General features: G+C 30.3%; 12 protein-coding genes and 1 non-coding gene across 13 annotated transcripts; 7 read left to right on the top strand and 6 right to left on the bottom strand.

Moving 5' to 3' along the window:
• Positions 1 to 754: 754 nt before the first annotated feature.
• BX663DRAFT_t114 lies at positions 755 to 828 on the top strand. Its single transcript has one exon. It is a non-coding gene; the product is annotated as a tRNA-Val (tRNA).
• Positions 829 to 2,572: 1,744 nt separating this feature from the next.
• Positions 2,573 to 4,251, top strand: BX663DRAFT_519694 (uncharacterized protein). The gene is made up of 3 exons (XM_051529028.1): positions 2,573 to 2,732; positions 2,816 to 3,030; positions 3,105 to 4,251. The coding sequence occupies exons 1-3, from the start codon at positions 2,667 to 2,669 to the stop codon at positions 4,054 to 4,056; spliced, it is 1,233 nt and encodes a 410-aa protein (XP_051379833.1). The 5' UTR covers positions 2,573 to 2,666; the 3' UTR covers positions 4,057 to 4,251.
• Positions 4,252 to 4,457: 206 nt separating this feature from the next.
• On the top strand, positions 4,458 to 5,492 carry BX663DRAFT_554558 (beta-lactamase-like protein; the record flags this gene model as incomplete). Its single annotated transcript, XM_051531542.1, has 2 exons — positions 4,458 to 4,491; positions 4,549 to 5,492. The coding sequence occupies 2 exons, from the start codon at positions 4,458 to 4,460 to the stop codon at positions 5,490 to 5,492; spliced, it is 978 nt and encodes a 325-aa protein (XP_051379832.1).
• A 408-nt stretch (positions 5,493 to 5,900) lies between these two features.
• Positions 5,901 to 7,223, top strand: BX663DRAFT_519686 (PIG-P-domain-containing protein). Its single transcript, XM_051529027.1, has 4 exons — positions 5,901 to 6,235; positions 6,330 to 6,539; positions 6,604 to 6,719; positions 6,778 to 7,223. The coding sequence occupies exons 1-4, from the start codon at positions 6,006 to 6,008 to the stop codon at positions 6,993 to 6,995; spliced, it is 774 nt and encodes a 257-aa protein (XP_051379831.1). The 5' UTR covers positions 5,901 to 6,005; the 3' UTR covers positions 6,996 to 7,223.
• A 1,073-nt stretch (positions 7,224 to 8,296) lies between these two features.
• BX663DRAFT_519683 (major facilitator superfamily domain-containing protein) lies at positions 8,297 to 10,051 on the bottom strand. The gene is made up of 3 exons (XM_051529026.1): positions 9,580 to 10,051; positions 8,768 to 9,510; positions 8,297 to 8,692 (listed from the first exon to the last, which is right to left on the bottom strand). Exons 1-3 carry the CDS (start codon positions 10,037 to 10,039, stop codon positions 8,303 to 8,305), a joined length of 1,593 nt encoding a protein of 530 aa, XP_051379830.1. The 5' UTR covers positions 10,040 to 10,051; the 3' UTR covers positions 8,297 to 8,302.
• A 1,446-nt stretch (positions 10,052 to 11,497) lies between these two features.
• Positions 11,498 to 13,686, top strand: BX663DRAFT_519681 (uncharacterized protein). Its single transcript, XM_051529025.1, has 4 exons — positions 11,498 to 11,881; positions 11,955 to 12,225; positions 12,283 to 12,430; positions 12,479 to 13,686. The coding sequence occupies exons 1-4, from the start codon at positions 11,522 to 11,524 to the stop codon at positions 13,650 to 13,652; spliced, it is 1,953 nt and encodes a 650-aa protein (XP_051379829.1). The 5' UTR covers positions 11,498 to 11,521; the 3' UTR covers positions 13,653 to 13,686.
• A 47-nt stretch (positions 13,687 to 13,733) lies between these two features.
• On the bottom strand, positions 13,734 to 14,360 carry BX663DRAFT_554554 (phosphoribosylglycinamide formyltransferase; the record flags this gene model as incomplete). The annotated part of the gene is made up of 1 exon (XM_051531541.1): positions 13,734 to 14,360. One exon carries the CDS (start codon positions 14,358 to 14,360, stop codon positions 13,734 to 13,736), a length of 627 nt encoding a protein of 208 aa, XP_051379828.1.
• On the top strand, positions 14,053 to 15,667 carry BX663DRAFT_175990 (uncharacterized protein). Its single transcript, XM_051521672.1, has 5 exons — positions 14,053 to 14,679; positions 14,746 to 14,917; positions 14,970 to 15,092; positions 15,156 to 15,233; positions 15,293 to 15,667. The coding sequence occupies exons 1-5, from the start codon at positions 14,453 to 14,455 to the stop codon at positions 15,476 to 15,478; spliced, it is 786 nt and encodes a 261-aa protein (XP_051379827.1). The 5' UTR covers positions 14,053 to 14,452; the 3' UTR covers positions 15,479 to 15,667.
• Positions 15,660 to 16,569, bottom strand: BX663DRAFT_563553 (uncharacterized protein; the record flags this gene model as incomplete). Its single annotated transcript, XM_051532014.1, has 2 exons — positions 16,236 to 16,569; positions 15,660 to 16,173 (listed from the first exon to the last, which is right to left on the bottom strand). Coding segments are annotated over exons 1-2 (789 nt in total), but the record flags the coding sequence as incomplete, so codon positions are not given.
• A 1,141-nt stretch (positions 16,570 to 17,710) lies between these two features.
• On the bottom strand, positions 17,711 to 18,846 carry BX663DRAFT_175972 (uncharacterized protein). Its single transcript, XM_051521671.1, has 4 exons — positions 18,682 to 18,846; positions 18,506 to 18,584; positions 18,174 to 18,453; positions 17,711 to 18,116 (listed from the first exon to the last, which is right to left on the bottom strand). The coding sequence occupies exons 2-4, from the start codon at positions 18,513 to 18,515 to the stop codon at positions 17,936 to 17,938; spliced, it is 471 nt and encodes a 156-aa protein (XP_051379825.1). The 5' UTR covers positions 18,516 to 18,584; positions 18,682 to 18,846; the 3' UTR covers positions 17,711 to 17,935.
• Positions 18,847 to 20,345: 1,499 nt separating this feature from the next.
• On the top strand, positions 20,346 to 22,001 carry BX663DRAFT_440566 (6-phosphofructo-2-kinase-domain-containing protein; the record flags this gene model as incomplete). Its single annotated transcript, XM_051523401.1, has 9 exons — positions 20,346 to 20,419; positions 20,494 to 20,636; positions 20,701 to 20,870; positions 20,930 to 21,010; positions 21,069 to 21,110; positions 21,200 to 21,319; positions 21,380 to 21,442; positions 21,501 to 21,653; positions 21,717 to 22,001. The coding sequence occupies 9 exons, from the start codon at positions 20,346 to 20,348 to the stop codon at positions 21,999 to 22,001; spliced, it is 1,131 nt and encodes a 376-aa protein (XP_051379824.1).
• A 323-nt stretch (positions 22,002 to 22,324) lies between these two features.
• Positions 22,325 to 24,157, bottom strand: BX663DRAFT_416130 (Homeodomain-like protein; the record flags this gene model as incomplete). Its single annotated transcript, XM_051522352.1, has 1 exon — positions 22,325 to 24,157. A coding segment is annotated over one exon (1,833 nt), but the record flags the coding sequence as incomplete, so codon positions are not given.
• An 87-nt stretch (positions 24,158 to 24,244) lies between these two features.
• On the bottom strand, positions 24,245 to 25,268 carry BX663DRAFT_519667 (uncharacterized protein). The gene is made up of 4 exons (XM_051529024.1): positions 25,112 to 25,268; positions 24,919 to 25,054; positions 24,723 to 24,855; positions 24,245 to 24,668 (listed from the first exon to the last, which is right to left on the bottom strand). Exons 1-4 carry the CDS (start codon positions 25,252 to 25,254, stop codon positions 24,460 to 24,462), a joined length of 621 nt encoding a protein of 206 aa, XP_051379822.1. The 5' UTR covers positions 25,255 to 25,268; the 3' UTR covers positions 24,245 to 24,459.
• Between the last annotated feature and the right edge of the window lie 113 nt (positions 25,269 to 25,381).

Genomic DNA, 25,381 nt, shown 5'->3' with positions numbered 1-25,381 from the left:
ATTAACCAATATTATATGTAATACGTCTACGGTATTATCACATAAAACATTAACAAAATAAAATAATGAAGTAAAGAAAAAAAAGTTAATCAAAACTTCATTGTACAATTTCTTTAATTAACAATTCAATAATATTCGCTTTAAAAATGATACGACCATAAATAAAATCTCTTAAAGCATCCAATATGCTTCATTATAATAAAAAAAAAGTGAATGTAATTGTTGATAAGGTAGAGCTAAAAAAAAGAAGACAGAATAAATCTGTGGAAACTTTGTATAAGGCTTTTATTATCAATTGAATAAAAATAAAACTGAATTAAAAATAATAAAAAAAAAATAAAAGTTGAATTTCTCAAAATGAGTGCAAAATGGATCCTTATTTTATATCTTGTGAAGAACAGGGTTACTTTGCGACAGGAACAGAATGAAAGAAGAAGATTTCCCATAAAATAATTAAAGTTATTGTATTTGAGCTCTCTAGTCTTTGCCCAGATTGAGAATTAAATTATTTGTATTCGTGCTTGATCTAGTCGGCTCGGCTATTTTCCTTGAAACCAAATAATGAGATCTCGTTTGTTCATGACTCTGATCTGTATATTATAAGATATTATGTAATACATCATTATATACACAACATACATAGTTTAAAACAAACAAAGTTGATGCTCAAGCAGATTAGTGACGTCATTGATCACGTGACTTTTGTTTACAATAAGCTGACATTATTTTCTTAGCGATTTTTTTATCACCAAATGGTTTCTTGGTGTAGTTGGTTATCACGCCTGCTTAACACGCAGGCGGTCGCCAGTTCGAGTCTGGCAGAAATCATATTTTTTTTCGTCCTACTTTTCGGTAGTGTATGTAGTTTTTTATTTTGCTCGCTTATTTTTATTTTTATTTTTTTTAGTGATAGAAATGTAATACCGAATTTTGAATTGTGTCCAATGGTGTATTTTAATATTAATAGAAGCTATTTAATTTATGGCGGGTAAAGCTTTGGTAACGTTGGTTTGAACCGAAGAATTAGAGTATAGAAAAACATTAGGTCTAATAGGCATACTCGAGAAGGAAAAATATATGCGGGCACTATAATAGCTGTGAAGTGTGTGCGGTTGCATTAACGAATTAAGAACAAGTATAATATATATTTGTGAATTGCATCTGTATCCCAGTTGGTAGCTATAATCCTTACAAAAGTTTAGTAAGGCTTGTAAGGGAGAGGATTTCGATATCAAGACTATACCATCAACATAAGCTAAACAGGACTGTTGGATCAATAAAGGAAGAAAGAAAAAAAATTATAAAGACAAAGATAAGAGTCTCTAAGGAACTGTTTTATATTTTTTTTTTTTTATTTATTTAAAACTAGGTTTAAACTTCAAAGTCTTTTCAAAATAATTAACTCCTTTTATAGTTTTTTAACAAGCATCTTTTATTGATATCTTGATTCTATACTTATTAGAAATATTTGATTCATAGGATATGACAGTAATCAATCTAAACCAAACACCTAAGGTTTAGCTTTGATCGAGCTTCATTAAATTCCAGCGTATAATGCTGTTTGGCACAGTTAATTTATTTAATAATTTATAATTCCCTTACTAAAATTTAGTATAATATTCTGAAACTAGTATAATAGAAACGTTATAATGACGAGAATAATGTTATTGGTTAAATGGTGTACATAGTTATGAATGATTAGTCATGATCTCTTGATATTCACTTTCTATGATAGGCTCATACTGATTAAATAAATAACTATTCACTCTATTTTATTTATTTAGATCGAATAAATACTCATTCTAAAGCATTGTTTCCACACTATAAAACCCTTTCTTCTTGCCATCAAAAATTATACGTATATTTTTAAATATATATATTTTTATATATATTTTAGTTTTTTATATGTCATCAGTCTTGATATCATATATTCTTAAATTGTTTTGTTTTCTCATCCTAAATACCGTCAAACTTTATATAGCAAAGAATCAATCGAATAATTCTGAATACAAAACTGAATTTCCTAATTATCTTTCTGATATCATTATTAAGTACAGCCGTATCGTAACTGGAATGCGTTATGATTTTTGACGAAGATAGCTTTTGAATGATTTGTCGTTATTGCAAAAGTGAGAAAGGATCCAAATGTGAGCCTTATGATGTATTGTATATATCTATGATTTGATTCATTTCAAGACAATAATACTGATGATAAATTCAAAGTCGCATGTCTAAAATTATTGACACAAGATGATGAATAGCTGTCATTTATTATTTAAGATAGTTACTTTTTCTGTCAATAATAACAATTTTCGTAGCAGCACTTCGGATAATACCCCAATCCTTTTCTCTATATCATCAAGATACATGAGGCCTTTGGCAATATGTTGCAGTAACTTAAAAATTAATTTAAATATACTTCAAAATTATTAGTTTTTGTCTTTTTCCTCAATATCTTCAAATTTACAGGATCAAAAAAGGAGCAACGACTATTAAAGTTTTTATTTTTTTTTTTAAATAACTCGGTAACTTTGCAGTCACGCATTTTAGATCTCCCCACCCCTCCCATCATTTTTATCTTTTATACTTTTTCTTAATTATTTCCTTAATTATTTATATATTTCTTTCTTTCTGTTAATAATATAATTAGATAATATATATATATTATGTCTCTTTTAAAACATATATCAACAAGAGTTGCTTATTCATACCCTCGTACTTTATTTATAGCCGTAGGTTCTTAACTATTCTTCATAATAAAGAAATAAATAATGGTAATAATAAAACGGCAATGATTAATAAAGTTTTATTATAGACACAGCAACAAATCCGTCATCATGCTACAGTTATTCCAGATAAAGAAAAGCCATCTCGACTTAAAGAGCTTCGAAAGAGACTACAGGATGAAGATGCTGCAGACTCTCTGGATGAATTTGTTAACCCCGGTTTTGAAAAGAAAATATCTCATATCGAAGCTCTAGAATTAAGAGAAACAGTTGTTGAAGGCAAGAAAGTAAAAACTACAAAATTGTACGTATTTTATCCCATCATTCCCCCCTTTTTTTCCTATTGATTTATAAGCTTACTTATGTACGTATATAAAGAAAACAGCCACGCTTACCAGATTGGTTAAAAACGGATATTCCTTCTGGAAAGAATTACGGTAAAATTAAAAGAGACTTACGTGGTTTAAAACTCCATACAGTTTGTGAAGAAGCTAGATGTCCTAATGTTGGAGACTGTTGGGGAGGAGGTGAACATCAGACAGCCACTGCTACCATCATGCTGATGGGTGATGAATGTACTCGAGGTTGTCGTTTCTGCTCAGTTAAAACAAATAGAACGCCTAAACCTTTAGATCCTCATGAACCTGAACATACTGCAGAAGCTATCAGTCGTTGGGGGCTAGATTATGTTGTCTTAACTAGTGTTGATCGTGATGATCTTCCAGACGGTGGATCTACTCATTTTGCAGAAACGATTCGTAAGATCAAGCAAAAAGCACCTCAAATTCTTGTTGAATGTTTAACGGGTGATTTTGGTGGTAATCTCAAGGGAGTTGAGACAGTTGCTTTATCTGGATTAGATGTCTATGCACATAATATTGAGACAGTTGAGGCGCTAACACCGTATGTTCGTGATCGTCGTGCAGGCTTCCGTCAATCTCTTAATGTGCTTCAACATGCCAAGGAAATTCAACCTAGCTTGATTACAAAATCATCTATTATGCTGGGTTGTGGTGAGACAGATGAAGAAGTATTACATGCACTTGAAGAGCTTAGAAAGGCCAATGTTGATTGTGTGACACTTGGACAATATATGAGACCTACAAAACGACATATGAAAGTCCATGAATATGTTACTCCTGAAAAATTCAAATATTGGGAAACAAAAGGTATGGATATGGGATTCAAGTATGTCGCAAGTGGTCCTTTAGTTAGATCAAGTTATAAAGCAGGCGAATTCTTCATTAGTAATATTCTAAAAGGTCGTAAAGGTTTACCACTCTCTACTACACCGCCTAAACTTGAAGCAAACACAGAAGAAACATTATAGTTTTTTTTTCTTCTTCTTTATTATATTGTATGATAAATAATAAAATTTAAATATATCATTTTTTTAGTAGTAAGCTTATATATATTTGCTATATATTTATAATTACCATATCCTCTGTCTACATCCTCTCCCCCCCGAAAATAGTGTGCGTAGTTTATCAATGTGCTCATTGGGTTTAAATTTTATTAATAATAAAGATGTATATTTTAAGCATAGTTACGACTGCTCGTACTACTATGATATTGGATATATAAATAACCTTACCTTATACATAGAAGCTTTAGTTGCTCTTTTTCTTCCTATAATTATTTACATTAATGGTATTGTATGAATCTACACCAAGATTAGACCTCCCTCAGTTGCCCAATTTTTCCCAGTTATCTAAGCGAGTATGGAGAGTAATGGGACTAAATCCAGGAAAATTTACGCTACAAGGTAATTGATTAATTCACATCTATATTTATATAATATCAAGCTTAACAATTGATTTAGGTACAAACACTTATCTTGTTGGAGCGGGCAACCGAAAAGTTTTAATTGATTGTGGAGATGGGCAACCAGACTATGTTCCTCTATTGATTGAATCACTTAGATCTATTCACCCTGAAGCATATATATCTGATATTATCATCAGCCATTGCCATACTGACCATTGGGGTGGGCTTCCACATATTATGTCGTCTAAGTTAAATCAAAACAAGTCTCCCGATACAAACAAAGATATACATCAATTTATTAAAATACATAAATATCCTCTGAAAGATATGAATGGTATCTATAAGCACTTTCATAAGGAATTACAGACATCGCTTCCAAAGAACATCACTTTAAATGATTTAAAAGATAATCAATTAATAAAAGTAGATGAAAATACTCACATCCAGGTTATTCATACGCCAGGACATGCCAAAGATCACTGCGCATTTTATTTAGATGAAGAAGATACAGTGTTTACTGCAGATTGCATTTTAGGCCATGGAAGTGTTGCATTTGAAGACTTAACGGAGTATGTTCATAGTTTAAATAAAATTCAAGCCTTAAATCCTTCACGTTTGTTTCCTGGACATGGTGATGTTGTAAATAATGGCATGGAAAAAATAGAGCAATATTTGGCACTACGGATGGCAAAAGAAAAACAAATTTTAGATTTAATGTTGAAGGATACTAGCCAAACATGGACAGCAATAGAGTTAGTAGAAGCTACCAGTTTGGCACTAAATAGAGAATATAATAATGAGGAATTGATAGCTGTAGTCGTACGCGCCATGGGATTACATCTTATTAAATTATATTTTGATGGGAGAGTAGAGATGGTTGATGATGAAAAGTTTAAGAAAGAAGTTGGTATAGATCCTTATGACGCTAATAATGTATTTACGATTGTTAATCAAAAATGGAAATATATTAATAATGGCGGCAATTCTAGTAAACTATAAGTGTAGAATCAATCAAACAGACCAAATACTTATAGACACGAATGTTATGTTAATTATTGTATTTGTACACATGGAACTAAATAAGTCCGTTTTATGCGTAATATTATATATATTATTTTTGGATATAATCACATGACATATATGCATAATGTTACATCTTTTCTTTCAAAGAATAATTACTATTACATTAAGACCCTTTTTTTTTTATTAAAAACTAAGCTTACAAAAAATAAATATATGTAAATATTCAAACAGACATATAGCTTTTTTTTATATAGCTTAAGCATTCCCTTTGTGAATTTTTTTTCTCAATGATTTTGTTGTTCCCCATAAAAAGCAATATATTGTTTACATTAGCGTGGATAAGTTATATGCATTACATATATCCTGTGTCCATTTGAGTAATTTATTGTCGTGACTTTTAAATGCTAAAAAAAAGGCATTGACAAATATATCTTTCAAAGTTTTCCTTTTTTTTTTAACTATAGATATGAGTTTTCAATACAAATTGAGATGTCAATAGATCAAGTTTCTTCCTCAATTAAAACTCATTTGTCGAAAACAAATCCTCCTTCATTCTCTTCTTCACGGTCAACACCATCATTACCTAATTTAGTGAACTATGCGATACCATCTACTATGTCAAATCTATCTATTATAAATAATACATCGATCTCCTTGAGTCATGGATCTAATGAGCATAATATTAATTATAAACTAATACAGAAAACAAAAAATTCAATGTAAAAAAAAAGTAAAAAAAAAAAAAAAAAAGAAATTCATATAAAAGTAAATAATAAATAATCGAATTAACATTAAAACTAATGTTTATTCAAGTGTCTGCAAAAGACGACATTCGTTTAGCAGTTTTCTAGATGTAAAATGTAGAAAGAAAATAAACATTGATGACGAAACGGACAATGATAAAACTAGTAGATTAAAGATAATGAGTGATGATAATAGCTTTTTGAATTCTGCTAGAACAAATGGACCAACAGCGAAATCAGTTTTGAAGAAAAAAAGATATAGACCAAGATCTTATTCAGAGTAAAATTCGTTATAATTATAGCAATAATATATAATTAAAAACACATTTTGTTTTTTTTAATAGAATGTCCTCTAGTTTACCACGAGTTGAACGAGCACCACCTGTAGCTATTACAAATAAAATACCAGCATATGAATATTATGGATTTGTCATGTATTTGTCTTCCTTTGTAGCTTTTGGTAAAAAACAAAAAGTAAATTGTACATATATTGCTTGCTCATTTATTTGCATTAAAAGGTATTTATCTGATTTGGGCTTATGTCCCTGATGAAATATTACACCGACTAGGCATTACTTATTATCCAAGTAGATATTGGGCATTAGCTATACCTATTTGGTTAATGACATTTGTATGGTTTATATTTATTTCGTTCATGACAGTTAATTTAATGAATACTGCTCCTTTTGATTCATTATATTGCATAACAGGTAAATATGATAATGCCTTTTTTTAATTATCTCCTCTTACTTATTTGTTTTAGATGAGCATGCAAATTTAATGAGACTAGATAACGAAATAATTACTACTAGACCTGCAGATTGGATTCCAGAGCTTCATGACTTACCAATCAGTTTTGTAAATAAGTTTCTTTATCAAGAAGAGGATAATGACATAAATTCATACAATATCAATATACCAGATAAATCTAGTAAAGATGGCATTTTAATATCAAGAAGGAAACATAGAAAAAAAAATATTGTTTTTAAAAAATAAATAATTTTTCTTTACAAACATATCTACATAACACGCTTAATTAATATATTGTCGCCTATCATATTTTTGTGCTTGTTTATAGTCTACAATCAGCAAAAGAAAAAGAAAAAGAAAAAAACTATTAGTGCCTTTGCTAATTCTAAACCCTGGTTTGGTATCAAGCAAAGATGTAGCCTTTTTAGCTCTCAGATTAACAAACGCTGTAGCTAACCTAAGCATAAATTTTCTGAGGCTCTTTAGGGTAAAAATTATTATTGTGATATAGGTATTGGTAAATCATTTGACTGTGATATCGTAGAAGGCCATTATTGGAGGGGGTTTATATATACACATGTATATACTGGAATTGCTATTTTTTTGGTGTCAATATTAAAGCTGTTGTTCCTAGTTTATTGGAATATTTAATAGGGGCCTTGTAAAGATATTCGTATGAGTAATAGATTCTAGGGCTTCTGTTATTTTTTGAAATATGTTGATGAAAATTTTAGTATTGATATCTCCTTCAATTCCAAGTATGTAAAAGATAATTGGGACAACACTTGCAATTATGCTATTCTTTTTTTATTAAGGAAATGCATAAAGAAGATGGTTTGGCTACTATTGAGATTAGCTATTAAAAAAAAAAATGTATTTGCAACATGCTGTTCATAATAAAAACAATGATAAACGTTAGTCAGATAGGTACGAGATCGACTTCATTAACAACGACTTCAGCTATAATATTGTTAATTATGATACTTTTATTTGTATTTATGGCCATATTAGTAGGATGGCTAAAGGTTATTCAGAAAATTATAAATTTGCTTATAATATTGAATCCAAATTCTATCCTAAATATTAAAATATCTTTCTAATTTTTAAATCCTTAAGTATAAGGTAGAAGTCCTTTCATATATTGTATGTTTAATTCCCTATTTTCAATAATAAAAGATCATACCAAGAATATAGTTTACATTTACATATGGATAGTTTATTTAGATTAAGAAATAACAAATATCTATATACATATATTGATATATATGGAAGTATACAGTCTATTATATAATGTTATTTAAATTTATCTAATCTACCTATATAAAATACAGCCAAATTTAGTACCGCCATACCAGCTGCAATTTGAAACATATATACAGGGCCCAAATATTCATACATATAACCTCCTACTAACGCTCCTAAACCTGCGCCGAGGCCAAAATGAAGAGCCCCCAAAATACCTTGCGCAACAGATCTTTGTTCAGGAGGAAAAAAACCATCTACTTCATTCACAGCTGTAGCCCAAAAGATACCAAAACCAATACCATGAAATGCCTGAAGTGATAATGCACAGACATTTGTAATATATGAGTCAGGTTTTAAAATAGTATATGCTAGACAACGTATAATTGTAGCCAAATGTGCTATAAAGATCATTTTTGTTACACCAAATTTTTCAGTCAACTTGCAAAAAAAAAAAAAAAAAAAAAAAAATGTAAATAATGTTATTTGTTTTTTCTTTGTTACATATGTTTGTACCTGTTTAGAAAAACAAAAACTAAGTAGCTCAGTTATACCAGTTACTAAACCTGTCCAACCAATCCAACTAGCAGGCATATGTAAATCTTGACTAAGAAATAAGAATAAGAAGTTAACAATAATGGATAACACCAAGCCAAAAAAGAGAGCAGTTGTTAGAAAAGTCAAGACACGAATGGATCGAATAGCATTCTTAGCAGTCGGGAGACCTTCTGTGTGTATATTTTTAAGACCATCAACAATAGAAGGATCAACAGATGCAATACGAGAAATGGAGAGACCAAGATCAGGATAACCTAACGCATCCAATGTATTATCAGCCTCTTCTCGAATCGTATTATGTCCAGAGGAAGCAATGCTACTTGACTTGAAGAGTTCAACATACTGATGACCATTATTTACATCAGAAGAAATACTATTATAAGTGTTGGCGGGTAACATATGACTATTGTTACCACCTAATAAAGGTTTCTCTGATGAATCTCTTGCTAGTGCATTACTGTGATGAAGAGTATGATGGTTTGGGGCAGCTTCTAGTAAAGATGACTCACGTAATGAAGATTCAGGTATAGAGGACATGTAGTATTGATTCACATTGACATAACATGAAAATATCATAAAAAAGATAGTTCCAACACCAAATACATAAAAAAGAACATCAAAATTATTTGTAAAAGATAATAACTGCCCCACAATTAGAATGGTTAAACCTGCAGAGATGGATCCCCATAATCTTTGTTCACCTATTCTAAATAATTAACATTTTTTTGTTTACAGTAGTAATAAAAAAAAAAAAAACAGATCTCTCATACCATATAAAATTTTATTAGGACCCAGTATTTTCATGACAGCACTATCAACCAAAGAAATATTAGGTAAAGTAAAAAATGCAAATGCCAAGGTAAAACATGATGTTAAGGTAAACGACATGGATTTACTTAATTGTAGAGAAGAAAGTAAACCTATAAATGTTTGCGGTATGACTTCTTCAGATGAAACAGAGTGTCCGATGACCATGATAGACATGATCCCGGAACCACCAAGGAGACTAGTGATAGCCATGATTGGACCATGTAACGCAGAATGCTTATCTACTATATAACTCCAAATAGGACATGCAATAGATTGAATAAAAGGCGCAATAGCAAGAATAAAGCCTATTTGATCCGAAGAAAACTGAAGAACATTATGAAAATATAGTGAAAAATAAGGTGGAGCTGCTGATAATAGAGAGAATATAGCTATATAGAGTAATTTGCATATAATGTACATCCTCTTTTTTTTTTTTCTTTTTTTCAAAATATATGAAAATAAAAATAAAAAAAAAAGCCAACGTTTTTATATTCAAATTTTATTGACATATCTAATCTTAATACACATAACGGTTTATTTATTCTTATCAATGTGATTTGGTTTCACCAAAAGGAAAAAGCACAAACTTTATTGAAGAATATCAACAAATATATCATAGTAAAAAGGAGAAGGAAGTAATTGAAATAATTTTAAATGCTCTTGTTTTATCTTGAAGTATTTATGAATGTGCAGCTTGTAGTGATAATAATGGATTTTAATAAAACATATTTCTCATTTTCTACTTGATTCATAACATCAACACATGTTAGTAAACATTGTAGTTGTAATTGTTTCATATAATCTATTATGTTAGTCTTCTCTCAATCAATAATTATTAATGGTAAACAGTGTTTTCTCAAAATACTTGGCTGCTGATTTTATTAGCCTGAAATAACAGCATATCAATAACGTTACAGGATTGCACTTCTATTTATTATATTCTTATTTATTTATTTTTGCCTCGTTAACTTGATGGTTTGAGTAATCTTTTTTAGTACATAGAAAAATCACTTATTTATTTTACACTAAATAGCTATAGATTATAGTAGCAATAGTTATCTTTATTTGCTGATATTCTGAGTAAGACTGAATATGTCTCTATAATATCTTGTACAAAACTATCCTTTTGAGTTATTTAAAAACTAAGCCTCGACCATCTGTAGATGCTATATATCATTTTAATCAAAGAATATAGAGCTGCTTTTTTTTTTCTTATAATGTGATAGAGATTTTCATGCATAATATTGGCTCGATTTTGTAGAATTATTATTCCAAAAATAATAAACACTTGTATTTATTTTTAATTTGATACACTGTAGTGAAGATGACACTTATATTTGAAAGTCAAGCAACATTATCATAGTTAAAGGTTTCTGTGTTAATGAAAGTATTTGTAGCTATATTACTGTTGTATTACAAATAAAGTATCTAATGTATATTCATATTTATACATATTTTTTGCCTATAACAGCTTAACATAATTTATCAAAGTTTACAAATGAATTTATTATTGTTTAGCTACTATAGCTAGTAAATTAGCTTGAAATATTAGCATGAATGTTTTTTGTCAAATCTATTCAGGTCCTTGTAAATCAAGAACCATATTACACATATAAACTATCAAAGCAACACTATTGATGTCATCAAATACTCAATTTGTTTCGAGCAACAATAATGTAACTATTGGTAGAATCATTTTATTACTGTTTATACAAGGTATTTCTTTGATTTAATAAAGTGATTTTTATTTAATAAATTGCTGGTAACTCAAAAAAAAAAAAAAAAAAAAAAAAAAATAGTCGAATACCGAAAATAGTTTTTTTTTTATCAACAAAAAATACGCGACGTCAAATTTACAGACCGTTTCTTTTCTTTTTCTTTTTTTTTTCTAAAAAAAAAAATATGGCGTCTACGACAAAAGAGCAAGAAACAAAAGCTCTGTTTACAGACCTAAATAAAGCTATTGATAATTACAATGACGAACTTTGTTTAGAAATTTGTGAAAAGCTAATTAAATTAAATCCTAATGATCAACTTGCACTTCAATGTAAAGTCGTTAGTTTAATTCGTCTCGAAAAGTACAAAGATGCTCTTACAATAATTGCTCGTCAATTTAAAAACAGTGATATTGATTTATCTTACGAGAAAATCTATTGTTATTATCGTACAAATCAACTGATGCCTGCTATGGAGCTTTTGAATGAACTCAAATCCAAACAAAAAAATGTGGATCCTTCTTTATCCTATCTCGAAGCTCAATTGGTAAAAATAAAATAAATAAAAAAGATATATACTTTAATTTTCTTTCTTTCTTTTTTTTAACATTCTGAAATAGCTTTATTCTCAAGGCCAATTTGAAAAAGCTGTTGAAGTTTATGAATCACTTTTAAAATCTACCGGCAAGAATAATCATCTCCATGATGAGATTCAAGTCAATCTATTGGCTGCAAAGGCTGGTCTACTATTTTCTAATAAGGAAGTAGTTAAAGATGATTTTAATGTACAAGAAAGTGCTGATCTTTATGAAGTTGCTTACAATGCAGCTTCTGTCTATTTGGCTCGTGGTGATATCAAAAAAGCTCAAGAGCAACTTGAATTGGCTTACAGTAAGTAATAAATAATCTGATTATTTTTATACGAATTAATGTGTGAATCAATAATAGAACAATGTAGTGATAGATCACAAGGAATGAGTAAAGAAGAACAAGATGAGGAATTAGCTGTGATTTCAACACAATTAGGTTACACCTATCAATTACAAGGCCGTATTAATGATGCTATGAAAATCTATAAGCAACTTTTAAATTCGAGGTAAATATATTTACTACATACCATAACCTGTACTAACATATATGCAAGTGATGTTACCGTTGCTGCTGTTGTATCCAATAATATGGTTGCTATTGATCAGAATAAAGATTTGGAAGATGCCACAAAGAAATTGAAAATTGCCACAACTAAAGAGGCTGACGCCAAGCTTAAGAATTATCAAAAACGTATCATATCTATGAATGATACTTTATTACAGCTTTATAATCAAAAATATTCTGCCTGTAGAGATCAAGCTCAAAAGTTGATTGAAAAATATCCCGATAACGATAGTTTATATCTTATTTTGGCCAGTGCAACTTATCATCAACACAAGGCTGATAAGGCTATTGAGGAGCTTAAAAAATATGCTGAAAGAAAGCCTAGTTCAGTTGCTATTCGTTTTGCTACAATCCAATTACAATTACTCGAGTCTCAACCTGCTTCTGCACTTGTTACCTTGCAATCTTATTTAGATACATTAAAGGAAGACAAGCAAAGATATTATCAACCTGGCTTGATTGCGTTGTTAGTTTGGTTATACGAACAAACAGGACAGTCTGTAAAGGCTATAGAAACATTGGATCAGGCTTCTGATGTTTGGAAGAATGATAGTTCGTTTAAGAATACAACAGCACCTACATCTACTATCAAGCAAGCAGCTGTTTTCAAATTAAAGACAGGGCGCTTCCAAGAAGCTGTTGCAGATTATGAGCAGTTGGTTAAAGCTGATCCTTCCGATGCTCAGGCTATTGCTGGTTTAATTGCTGCTTATGCAGAAGTAGATCCTCAAAAGGCAGAGCAATATGGAAATGCATTACCTTCTGTTGCACTTGGTCATTTGGATATAGAAACATTAGAGACGATTGTACCTGGTGTTAAACGAGGTTACATTCGAAAAGATCCTCATGCTCCTCATGTTCCAAAGCCCAGAATGAAAAAGAAGAAAGCACCTATTTATCCCAAGAACATGGATCCTCAGACCAAACCTGATCCTGAACGTTGGCTTCCCAAGTATGAAAGATCTACATTCCGTATGAAGGGAAAGAATAAAAAGGCATTAAATAAGGGGCCACAGGGCGTCTCTTTAGAGGGTGGAGGAATTGGAGGTACAGGTAGTGCTAATATTGGAGGCAATAAAAAGATACCTGAGCCTATCAAAGAAAAGATTTCAACTTCAATGCCTTCAAAGAATAAAAAGAAAAAGGGAAAAGGAAGAAGATAAAATTATGAATAAATTTTTTTTTTTGTATTCTGCTTGCATTTTATTAACTATAAATATAAATATATATAAAACTCTGCTTATTTATTTTATTTTATGCTTTAAAGTATCTAAAAACACTTGAGCACCTTCGACAATAAGTTTATGTTCGTATGAATGAACACGTGCCTCAAGATCTTCAAGTGTATCGGTTTCCAAAATAGGCACTTCCCGCTGCAAAATAACCTCTCCACGATCAATATCAGCTATCACTTTATGCACCATAATACCTGTATGCTTAATTTCACCTCTCTTAAAAGCCTCATAAGCCCGTTCAATAGCATGAGCGCCATCAAATTGACCTGGTAAAGCAGGATGAAGGTTGATGACATTGTCATGAAAGTAACTTAAAAATTCAGGAGACAAGATGTGCATCCAACCTGCCAAGATGACCAAATCAGGCTTATAATTTTCTTGAATGAGTTTAGCAACATGAATGTCAAAATCGACACGTGTCTTGCCTTGATCTTTAAATTGCTTAAGAGATACTGTCTGTGTGGGGATGCCCGCCCTTTTTGCACGTTCAAGTCCAAAGGCTGCTTTTCGATTGGATATGACACCAATAATTCTGGCTTTAAGTCGACCCTCTTGTGTAGCATCAATCAATGCTTGAAGGTTAGTGCCTGAACCTGAAATGAGGACGACGATCGTTTGTTCTATCGTTGTTGCCATACTATTATGCTAAAATGAGAAAGTAAAATAAAAATAAAACAAGCAGTAGTAGTAGTAGATTTATTTTAAAACTCCATTAAAACTGATAATAGATGTTGTGTAATACTAGTGACTTTGCATCAAAAAAAAAGGCCATGTTTTTAATTGCAGCAGCACTTTCTTCTTTGTTAAAAGAAAAAAAAATGTCAAAATGCTTATTTTCGCAGATTATAGAAAAAGATGAAAACGATGTTAAAGCTGCAATTCCACTAAGTAAAACTAAGCCTGATTTAATCAATGGTATTCCATATTCAGGAGAGGATTATCTTTTAACTGTTCGGTATTAAATGATTAATGAGAAAACAAAAGTTTCTTTTTCTTTTTAACCTATCTTATTATATAATAGAGAACAAGCAAAAGAATACAAGCAAACTATTGTAGCACCACCACCGAAAGAAATAAAAAAAATACAATTACCTGCTCATTTTCAGTTCTTTAATAGTTCGAGTTCCGTTGATGATCAAACATTAGAAGTATGGAGAAAAGGATTTGCAACTGTATTTAAATCCTATCAAAAAGTAAGAATTTAACATTATCAAAGTAAATAAATAAATTAACCATGTTATATAGTATATACAGGAAAATAAAGAAATACTGCATAAACCAAAAGAGATAAGATCAAGAACAGAAGCCTATGATTTACTTTATTCAACTAATCAGCCTTTCACCCAATCAATCCCAACTTTTTCTCAAGTAAGAAAGGAGTTTGATATATATGATTTATTTAAAAATTAAACAGTCATTTTTTTTTTGTAGCATACTATTTTACGTATATTAGAATATCATATACAATGGCTAAACACTATCAAAAAAGAAGAAGATATTGAACAAAAGGTTAGTATATATAAATATGTATACATACACTATTTCACTTGTATAATATTCTTGTATAGTGTCAGCGAATATTTGCATTATTAGTTTATTTAGATCCTGTATTGACATATAGTAATATATCAATATTACGCGACTTATCAAGAGAATGCATTAAGATACGAACTAAACATTTAAATCAAAGATCTTGTTTAAACATTATTATTACAATTATAGCAGATGTATTTGGTCAAACCGATTTACTTTAAAAAAAAATAAAATAGAGTAGTCGTGTCAATCTCAGGTTATGATCTGCTTATTATTATTATTCAATAAGAGCAACATGAATAACAAATTCAATGATATCTAAACAAAGATAATAGGCGTTTATTTACAGATAACATCTATGTTAATAGTAAATAGCTGCTGTTTGATGATCGTTTTTTATACATAAATTTTCGGTTTTTTCATAAATCATATCCATTGTACTATTAAATCCAACATATTGAATTGAACTTACAGATATACTATCACATCTATCTGCCGATACCGACACTCCATTCTTATCTTTTTGTACTGCTGATAAACTACTATTGTTTTTATATCTGAATTCAACGTTTTTCTCGTTAAAAGAATGATTCCGAGTTGTTGGAAGTAAAAGAGGATTAGTGGATAATATATCTTTTCTCGGTACAGATTTACTTGTAAGCGAGGATGATCTAACAAGTATTGTTGGTATACTAATTGTGTTCTTTTCACAATCTACCTTTCCTTTTGTTCTTGAATAACAAAGTTTTTGCATATTAGACGGTAAATAAGTATTTGATTTAACACGTGAAGGAAGCTTAGTAGATGATATTGTAGTAGTAGTAGTAGTAGTAATAGTAGTATTATTGTTTCTATAATAATTTAATATAGACTCATTTTCATCTATTGGTGTATAAGTACGCATCGATTTTCTATCCTAAATAGTTTTCTTTTATTAATTATTATTATTCAAACAAAGACATATTTTACGACACTCACTATTTTACAGGAATTTATTGATTTATGATGCGTCATTTGTTGTTGATTTTTTATTTTTCTTCTTTTTTGCATGTTATCACGTAATACATATAATTTCCATAATATGAAAGCAAGTAATAATATAAATGCGACAATACAAAGGACAATACCAGCAATTGCATTCGCGTTTATTGATAAATAATGTGTATTTCTTCTATTTACCAATTTCAGAGAGGATTGTTGTAGTTGCTGTTCTTGATTGTTGATATTGTCTTTTACTATGGTATGTATATACATGATATTATGTATGTATGTATGTATGTACGTATGTATGTAGATAGGTAGGTAGATAGGTAGATAGATGAAAAAAAAAGGATGATTTAAAAATGATTACCATAATAATAATAATTAAATTGACAAGAATCAAGTAATTATTCATTTCGGAATTTTTATTTGGTTTAACATTGCAGTTTTTACACTTCAAATTCAGATGATGTTAGTTTTTTTCTGGACGAATCAAAATTAATTTTCTAACGTCTAGCTTAATGTAAAAACGGAATACATTGGGACGACCATTTCCGCTCCCGATTGATGTAGCAATGGTTAACATATTCTTTGCAGTCATCGCATCTCGATTCCAATAAATATAGCAACTTTTGCAGATGAATATTTGATGGATTCTATGTGCATCATCTCCCTTTCCATATACGAGGTTTTGAAGCTTGGTTTCAAGACAGGAATTGCATGTTTATACAATACAGGTGTAATATATTGTATTAGTACGCTTATTATATTCATATGTATGTATTTTTCTACCTTGGATGTTTTGTATTCGTCTATGTCTAGAAGCAACAATTCCCCAAGCTTTTCTCATATTTTCAGCTGCCTGCATATCTTTTCTGATATACCATGCTTTAGCCCTTTAAATTTTACCTGGCTTTTGTTTTTAAGTCCATTGCCAAATACAACTAACGGCATCGCCCTCCTCAAACTTCTCCTTGTGTGCTCTCTCTTTTCTTTTTCTTTTTTTTTTTTTTTTTTTTTTTTTTTTTTTTTTGAAAAAAGGTGATGAGTAACATGAATACTTTGTATTCATGATTATGTCTTCTTTTTCTCTTATTTCTTTTCGTCTTTCCTCTTCTTTTTTTGTTGTATTTTTTTTGAGCCGTTAATAAGAATGTTGCCTGTATTTTTCTACAGAATGATATCCTGCACATATATCCGTCTGTATATATGCTATTTAAAAAGCATCTTTCCTTTTCGATGAGGCAAGTCTATTAAGCCTTCAAGACTATTCAAATTTAAAATTAGTGTGCTTATTTCTCGTAAACAATGTTAACGTTTGCCTGTTAATGTTTAATTTCGAAAAATCAAAGTAGACAAAGAAACATCTTTGTATCTGTTGGAAAGGAATCTCTTCATCTTGTTTCTCCAAAAAAGCCACAGGAAATATGCCACCTAAATTTTGGCTATCGATCTTTATAAAATGCCAACGAAGACTTGGTTTTGGAAACAAACTAAAGAGCCTGGGTGGAACGAACTTCTTTTCATCGTCTTTGCTTGTCTTTTTATTCTTCTTAACCTTCTTCTTTTTTGGTCTTTTTCTATTTGGTGGATTTGTCTGTTCTAGTAAACCAGGCTGTGTTTGTGGGTTTTCCTCAATTAAGGCTTTGTATTTAACCAGAATATGCCTTAATGCTGGTATTATACCAAAATGTGCTTTATTGAGAGTTTATTTTTGTCATCGGAAACGAAGGTAATCTGTTTCTAATTTCCAAAATCAATGGTTTTGAGAGGGCACGGATGTTGTCTTGGGCTTTTTCATTTAATGAAAAAGCAATATTGCCATCCATAGCTGGTTGTATCTCATGAGAAAGCACCGCATCTGAGACATATTGAATACTATATGTTTTATAATGGATATCTTCACCTCCCTTTGATAAAAAAAATCTCACTTACGGGAAATTTTGCACGTAGACATTTTGATTTGCTGCGGACACAAACGATTTCAGCGGTAGAGAAACAGTGTATCTTTGATAATTAAATCCAAGATTTCTGTTTAGTAGCTCTTTCAATGTAAAGTTATGGTTTGGGCATTCTTTAGTCCTTGCTGAAGAATGACCCATATTCTTGCAAGATTTACATGTTAAGTTTTGATTGCTTGAAGAAATAGAGCTTCTTGCCCTTTTTGCATTTGCTTTATCTTTCTTTTCTTTATAAATATCCTTTCTTTTGACACCTTTTAATAGTTTGAGTTAGTTTGTTTTATCAAACAATATAGTTTATATTACCCCTTTTCATAAATTGTTTGTTTGTGTTATCATTAACAGCTTTTGCTTGTACGCTTTCATACTTGTGCTGTTTCTTAGCCTGTATAAAAGCTTCAACATTAGCATAAATGGGTGTATGTATGTTGTTTAAAATAAAAAGAAAGAAAGATCAAGATTTGTGGACAAACCAGGCATACAAAAGTATTGGCTTGCTAATTGGTATTTCACAAGTCTCGAATATATCAATTCAATATATCACGTCTATACGCTAGCCTCCCAAAGTGTTTTATTTTTATTATTCATCAATATTTACATTCAGTTACAGGGCAGTATCTATAGTCTTTTGTATTGGATCTTTTCATACTTTAATATTATTGTATTGCCTCACTTTATTATTGTAGGTGGATCAATCATTTAAATTAGGTTGATTTCATTACAGCTTTCCTTTACAAGCGACATTTATTCCAGCATATATATATATCACAATAGATAACGTGATTGTAGGTCACCATACTCTAAAGAAAAAAAAAAAGAACAATGTTTTTCCTATGTATAGGTTGTTATATACGCTGTTCATTTTGATCTCCCCTTTTTTTTCAGAATTGAGCAGAATTGCTTCCGCTTTCATTAAACAATAGAAACTTTGTTAGCCAAGTAAAAGTTATATACGAATGAATTTTGAGTTCCATTCTTCGTTCGTGTAGTGTTATAGTGGTACAAGTGCTAGAGAAGCTGACTATCTTTAAGAATTCCACTCCCATAATCCCCATATTTTCTCAGTCGTAAATTGGTTTCCCATTGTATAGTTAAATCAACACCAAAAGATGGACTTTTCTTATAATGCGCTAGCTAAACCTTCTTAAGATTATTCGCAAGTAGCATCCATGTAAGAGGTAAAAAAAAAAATAGCCGACCTGTTAGCCTACAGTTGCATTTTAGTTCATCCAACATTTTGTCTCAATTTAATTTCTCGAGTTCCTTTGTTTGATTTCCATTTTCGCTTCTTCCAAAAAAGGTAAGCTAAGTATCTGTAAATAAATTCTGATTTGTCCAGGAAAAAACTAACATTGTCTGAATTTGAAGTGTAAAAACATTAATTAAAAGTAATTGTTTTAATTAACGCAGCAAATTATATCCATGCCTTGAATAATGACACAGTTCTTCTAGAAGGAAGGAGAGGATATAGTAGAGAAGGGAAGATATTCAGTACATTGAATCCATTCTATAAATTAGTTAGCTCTGTCTTTTTAATAAGCATACTTACATATTAAAGTATTTGTAGTGATATGTTTGTCTATTTATTACTCAAAAATCCAGTTTAATGAATAGTAATTAAGAGTATACAAAAATGAGTTTAATAATATTTACTTAATTCAAATAGAGCCTGTTAGTAATAAATATTAAAATCAAAATCATACTTTTTTACGTTGTCTATATTAAAATCAAGAATAAGCTATTGTAACTTTTTTTTTTTTTTTTTTTTTTTTTTTTTTTTTTTTAATCGTATGCTTAGATAATCAACTATGGATTAAATTTAAACTAATTTCGTGTATATCCCTTCTATCTCAATTCTCAATACTTTTTTGTAATACATTTCTTTTCTTTTTGATAAGCTTTTTACCTCTTATACTTTGAATAGATTTATTTATTTATTCAACTTGATTTTGGGCAAACAGATCTTGTTGTTGATTATAATAAAAATGCTAGAGGAGAAAACAATTTAAACCCAGTATTTGAACGATTATGGTTACACAGTTCATGTTAAGAAAGGTTGTAAATTAAGGGAAAAAGCCTTGTAAAAACTTAAAATCTCAATATTCTCTCCTTCTTTTTTTTAACTATTTATTTAGAAGAAAAAAAAATGGCAGCACAATTATATGAAACAACAAGTGGGCGTTTATTTCATGCTGGTGCAGTAGCTGTAATTACAGTGGGGTAAATACTTTGTACTATGTATGTGTGTGCTTTGACGTTTAACCTTCTATCAAAAAAAAAAAAAAAAAAAAAAGCTTGCCTGCTCGAGGTAAAACGCATGCTTCAAGATCTTTATGTCGATACATGCGATGGTTAGGTGTGGCTACAAAAGTATTTAGTGTTGGAAACTATAGAAGAGAACGCTTAGGATCACTTTCTGAAGAGTGGTTTGATCCACGTAAGTGTTAGTTGATAACAGGAAGTAGAGAACAATACTTACATACATACATATACATATATAGAAAATACAAAGGCAATAGAAAAACGATTAAATATTGCAGAGGAATGTCTTGACGATTTGATTAGTTGGCTTCAAATAGGAGGTGGTCAAGTTGCTATATTTGATGGCAACAATGTTACAGAATCAAGAAGAAGGCATATACATGACAAACTTTTAAGTAATGACATTCATGTAAATAGTTGACATTCAGCAATCACTTTTTTTTTTTTTTCCTAACATCATTATTATAGCCTTTGTTTTTAGAGTTTATCTGCAATAAACCAGATATCATTTTAGCAAATATTCGAAGTGTCAAGATTTCTTCACCAGATGTAATTAATATAAAATGCTAAAATGATTAACTACTAATATTCTTATGCATTCTAATAGTATGTTGGATGGGATCCAGAAGAGGCTGTAAAAGATTACAGGGTAGAACTTTTTTTTTTCTATAAAGAAAGTTTCATAATCATATATTTTTCTTTTTTTTTTTTTTTTTTTTTTTTTTTTTTTTTTTTTAGCGCCGTATTAAACAACATGAAGAATATTATGAAACAATAACAGATACAACACTTCCCTTTGTAAAGAATATGAATGCAGGAGAACAATTTATTGTAAATAATGTTATTGGCTATCTTCAGGTATACGACATGTTTACATCATCGTTTAGTCATAATCTAATGTGATAATATACATATTAGTCACGTATTGTCTATTATCTTATGAATCTTCATATTCAACGTCGAACAATTTATTTTGCAAGAGTAAGAATGTTACTAAATGCAAAGGAATCACAGTTATTAATATTCTGTATATTTATAGTGTGGGACTTCGTTAAATGACAATTCATATAAAGCAGATGCAAATTTATCCATGGAAGGTGAAAAGTATGCCGAAAAACTAAAAGAGTTTATGATATCTTATCATAAACAAAAGGATACTAATAGACCAATAGATGAGCAACGTATCTTAACTGTAAGTAAAGCAATACATATATATATATATAAATTGTCGAAGGTATTTATATTTTCCTATTAGATTTGGACTTCTACACAGAAGAAGGCTTTAGAAACAGCTATTCCTTTTGTAAATGCCGGTCTTTCTGTCAGGCAACAATCTGTACTTAATCAGTTAAATCCTGGTGAATCAGATGGTTTATCACCTACTGAATTAAAAAAGAAATTCCCTGAAGAGTTCGCTAAACTTCTTGAAAACCCTTATCGTCATCGATATCCTCGTGCTGAGGTATTATATATATATATACATGTTTATATAATGACAATAGCAATTGATAAATTAACTGTCAACTTATCTTATATATAGTCTTATCATGATTTAGCTGTCAGACTAGAATCAGTTATTATGGAGCTTGAGAGAGAAAAGAATGATGTATTAATTATTGCCCACGAAACAGTATTACGCTGTTTATATGCTTATTTATTTGATAGACCTGCTAAAGTAAGTTTTTTTTTTTTTTTTTTTTTTTTTTTTTTTTTTTTTTAAATACAGTGATTTTGATTACATCCTTATCATATGTACTATTAGGAAATTCCCAGTATTTCTATTCCTCGTTCTTGCCTTATAGAAGTTACTCCTTCTGCTTATGGTTGTAAAGAATCTCGTATGGAAATTGTATAATTTTAAAATATAAAGCGATGTCCTTTTCGTTTCATAGATCCATATTTGGCTCGACATGAATTGTCAGTACGACCTGTAGCTAATTCTTTAGCTACTAACTGCCATAATGATGTCTTTTTTTGTGATTTATATTTTTGTACTATTTCTATAAGTTGCATTTCTTCTTCATATGTCCATTTCCCCTTTTTTATATCTGGTTGTAATGTACATTTCCATCTATCTTCACATTGATTTGCTGATCTTCCTTCAATCAGTTTTGCTACTTTAGCCCAAGAGATTTGAGTTCCATTATATTTTGAAACTGCAAAGCGTAATATATCATCTTCTTCTTCTGACCATGAACATCGTTTATGAATATGCCCAGTTAACGAGGAGAATTCAATTCTTTTCTCTTCAGACTTCCACCAATTACTAATCTGTCGTGGTGTACGATGAGGTAAATAACTCATCTGAATCGTTTTCCAGTTATGTCCAAACATATCAACACCTTCTTGAATTAACCTCTTTTCATTATCTGTCAATCGTGTTCCTTTTAATATATTGTCTCTAAATTTTAAATGATTATGCCATCGATATGAGCATTGCTGCTTAGTACGTTGAAGCATTTGACGATTTATAATCGAATCCCAACCGTCAGTTCCATATTCTTCTACTAACTTTATTAATATCTCATCTTCTTCCTTTGTCCATGTTCCCCTTTTTATATCCCTTTTTAATATATATTCTTCATATTGATATTTGCATTGATCTTTATCTCTTCCTTTAAATTCCTTTTCTATCCTTTCCCAATCTTTTTCGCAAAGTGTTTTCTGATCCATTTTTTGTTTATTCACTAAAGCTTCTAGTCGCTTTAGTTCATCTTCTTCCCATGGTTGAGTACGGTTGCATTTGTTCGACATCTTGTATCCATTTAAAGGCATATCAAGCCATTCAAGTACCCATTTTGCCACATTCGCTCTCCAAGCATTCTTATCTTGAGTAGGATCATCACGCCTAATCTTATCACCATACAGAACATTGAATTCTTTGTTCGACACTATTTCCCAAAATTTACGAGAACATAAGATCCGGCTTCTGCCTCGCATCCCCTCTGAAGCCTTTATAAGACTACCATTAAACTCATACAGACGCATCCAAAACAACCTTAGCTCTTGATCAGACCAGGGTTCCTTTCTTAAACTTGGATCCAACTCGGTCTGCCAAAGAGTCCTACATTGAGCTTCTGTACGACCCTCGATCCCTGCCGCCACCTTCTTCCAGTCCTGCCCATACATAATCGTACGTCTTAATAAAAGATCTAATTCCTCTTCTGTCCACTTATCCATTTTCATGGCTGGATTGAGTCTAGATTGAAATCTGTTAAAGATTTGTAAATTGGTACGCCAAGGTAAGTAATGAGTGGCGATCTTGGACCAAGCTCTACCAAATTCCTTGAAACCCTGGAGAATAAGATTGTCTTCATCTTGAGTCCATTCCTTGTGTTGCAAGGTTGAACTGAGTCGACTCCATTCATTTGCAATTCGTCTTGGAGAGCGATGAGGTAAGTGATGTTGACTGATGACTTTCCAGTTACCTTTCCCTCGTTGGTTGACTGCTTCTATTAGTATTTGTTTCTCTACTTCATTAAACGGTCCTCGCTTTTTATCAGGATCAAGGGTATCAGTCCAACGCATTTGACATTGTTTCGGTGTCTTGGTGGGCAAACAATGTTGAACAAACACATTCCATTTTTTGCCATTGTGTTTTACATAATTTGATAATAGTTCATCCTCCCATGGTAACCAAATAGTGGATGACCAGTGTCGTGATATTGAAATATGCTGGTAATTTATATTTAACAGACTTTTATGAGATGATATTATTTTTTTTGAATTATAAAAAATAGGCTTAGTTAAAGTCCATTTTTGAATTGCTAACAGCATGGTATTAAGAAAAAAAAAAAAAAGTGACCTAAATTGCAGGCCATGCAGTACAAACCATTGTTTTTTTTTAATTTCCCGCTAGATACAAATGTAAGATGAAAGAAAACAGCTTCTTCACATCGTACATTTGCATAAACCATAGTGGAATATGTATGTATGTATGTGTTTATATATATTATACAATTATAGAATAAAAAAATAAAATAAAAAAATGCTAAATTCTATGGTAATAATTCTATCTCTGTTTTGCAAATATCATCCCATTCTTGTATGGTTGATTTAATTAGATGCGGCTGATTAATCCACACTGATAGTAATACAACACCTTCTTCTCTTGATAGTACACTTTTAAATCCTTTGGATGATATACAAGAGTTTTTTGTGTTTAATTCTTTTTTATACATGTCAATGATGGTTTGCATGCGATTGACTATTTTAGATGATTAGAGCACTGTATATTACTCATGTATGATGCATAACTTACGGTAGGTGATTAATGGACATGTTTGAAATATAGGTTGGCTATTGACAAACTGATCTCCATTCATCTTTTTGACATTATCATATACTGTATAAAGATCCCTCAATTGGTTTTGCATCTTATTATGTTGCTTTGCCTAAAAATAAAATAAAAGAATAATAAAATTTTCATGTCAAGTATATAGACGTACACCAATTACCATTTTCTCAACTAGATCTATTAACTTTTGATTTTGGGTTTCAATTATAATGTTCATTTTGTGATCAAACTTTTCTATAATATTTGGAAAATTCAAAGTTAAAGACGGATGCCAATATTGTTGTTCATCAACGTATCTAAAGAAAGATGACATTAGTTTAATTAGTGTCATTTTTTTTTTTTATTCATCATACCTTGATTGAATGACAGAATTAGTTAATTCATTTGCGTATGGAAAGGCATGTGAGTTGATTTCTTCCCAAGTATTTCTTGCTCTCTTAAACTCTTCAATTATTGTACCTAGTCGTCTTTGTATTGTTCCAATGTTATTTGACATGTGCAAAAAAAAAAAAAAAAAAAAAAAAGTTACTCTTTAAAAACCGCAATTAAGTTATTATTATTATTATTATTATTATTATTGTCTTTTTTTTTTTTTTTTTTTTTTTTTTTTTTTTTTTTTTGCT

This window comes from Cokeromyces recurvatus (assembly GCF_025118155.1).
Source record: "Cokeromyces recurvatus strain NRRL 2243 chromosome Unknown BX663scaffold_27, whole genome shotgun sequence".
Lineage (NCBI taxonomy): Eukaryota > Fungi > Mucoromycota > Mucoromycetes > Mucorales > Mucoraceae > Cokeromyces > Cokeromyces recurvatus.
Note: the sequence above shows the minus strand (reverse complement) of the source record. Positions and strands in the feature narration are given on the sequence as shown.

Excerpts from the sequence above, each read along its gene's own strand:
- BX663DRAFT_519694 (XM_051529028.1), top strand. The coding sequence starts at position 2,667 with ATGTCTCTTTTAAAACATATATCAACAAGAGTTGCTTATTCATACCCT. Across the intron at positions 2,733-2,815 it reads CTCGTACTTTATTTATAGCC|ACACAGCAACAAATCCGTCA; the intron begins GTAGGTTCTTAA and ends GTTTTATTATAG. Across the intron at positions 3,031-3,104 it reads AAAGTAAAAACTACAAAATT|AAAACAGCCACGCTTACCAG; the intron begins GTACGTATTTTA and ends ACGTATATAAAG.
- BX663DRAFT_519686 (XM_051529027.1), top strand. The coding sequence starts at position 6,006 with ATGTCAATAGATCAAGTTTCTTCCTCAATTAAAACTCATTTGTCGAAA. Across the intron at positions 6,236-6,329 it reads CAGAAAACAAAAAATTCAAT|TGTCTGCAAAAGACGACATT; the intron begins GTAAAAAAAAAG and ends TGTTTATTCAAG. Across the intron at positions 6,720-6,777 it reads GTCTTCCTTTGTAGCTTTTG|GTATTTATCTGATTTGGGCT; the intron begins GTAAAAAACAAA and ends TTGCATTAAAAG.
- BX663DRAFT_519683 (XM_051529026.1), bottom strand. The coding sequence starts at position 10,039 with ATGTACATTATATGCAAATTACTCTATATAGCTATATTCTCTCTATTA. Across the intron at positions 9,511-9,579 it reads TCCTAATAAAATTTTATATG|GTGAACAAAGATTATGGGGA; the intron begins GTATGAGAGATC and ends TATTTAGAATAG. Across the intron at positions 8,693-8,767 it reads GTTTTTGTTTTTCTAAACAG|TTGACTGAAAAATTTGGTGT; the intron begins GTACAAACATAT and ends TTTTTTTGCAAG.
- BX663DRAFT_519681 (XM_051529025.1), top strand. The coding sequence starts at position 11,522 with ATGGCGTCTACGACAAAAGAGCAAGAAACAAAAGCTCTGTTTACAGAC. Across the intron at positions 11,882-11,954 it reads CCTATCTCGAAGCTCAATTG|CTTTATTCTCAAGGCCAATT; the intron begins GTAAAAATAAAA and ends ATTCTGAAATAG. Across the intron at positions 12,226-12,282 it reads GCAACTTGAATTGGCTTACA|AACAATGTAGTGATAGATCA; the intron begins GTAAGTAATAAA and ends AATCAATAATAG.
- BX663DRAFT_175990 (XM_051521672.1), top strand. The coding sequence starts at position 14,453 with ATGTTGTGTAATACTAGTGACTTTGCATCAAAAAAAAAGGCCATGTTT. Across the intron at positions 14,918-14,969 it reads TATTTAAATCCTATCAAAAA|TATATACAGGAAAATAAAGA; the intron begins GTAAGAATTTAA and ends CATGTTATATAG. Across the intron at positions 15,093-15,155 it reads CAATCCCAACTTTTTCTCAA|CATACTATTTTACGTATATT; the intron begins GTAAGAAAGGAG and ends TTTTTTTTGTAG.
- BX663DRAFT_175972 (XM_051521671.1), bottom strand. Across the intron at positions 18,117-18,173 it reads GTCTACGTGCAAAATTTCCC|TATTCAATATGTCTCAGATG; the intron begins GTAAGTGAGATT and ends TAAAACATATAG.
- BX663DRAFT_519667 (XM_051529024.1), bottom strand. The coding sequence starts at position 25,254 with ATGTCAAATAACATTGGAACAATACAAAGACGACTAGGTACAATAATT. Across the intron at positions 24,856-24,918 it reads TAGATCTAGTTGAGAAAATG|GCAAAGCAACATAATAAGAT; the intron begins GTAATTGGTGTA and ends TTTTATTTTTAG. Across the intron at positions 24,669-24,722 it reads ATGTCCATTAATCACCTACC|TCAATCGCATGCAAACCATC; the intron begins GTAAGTTATGCA and ends CATCTAAAATAG.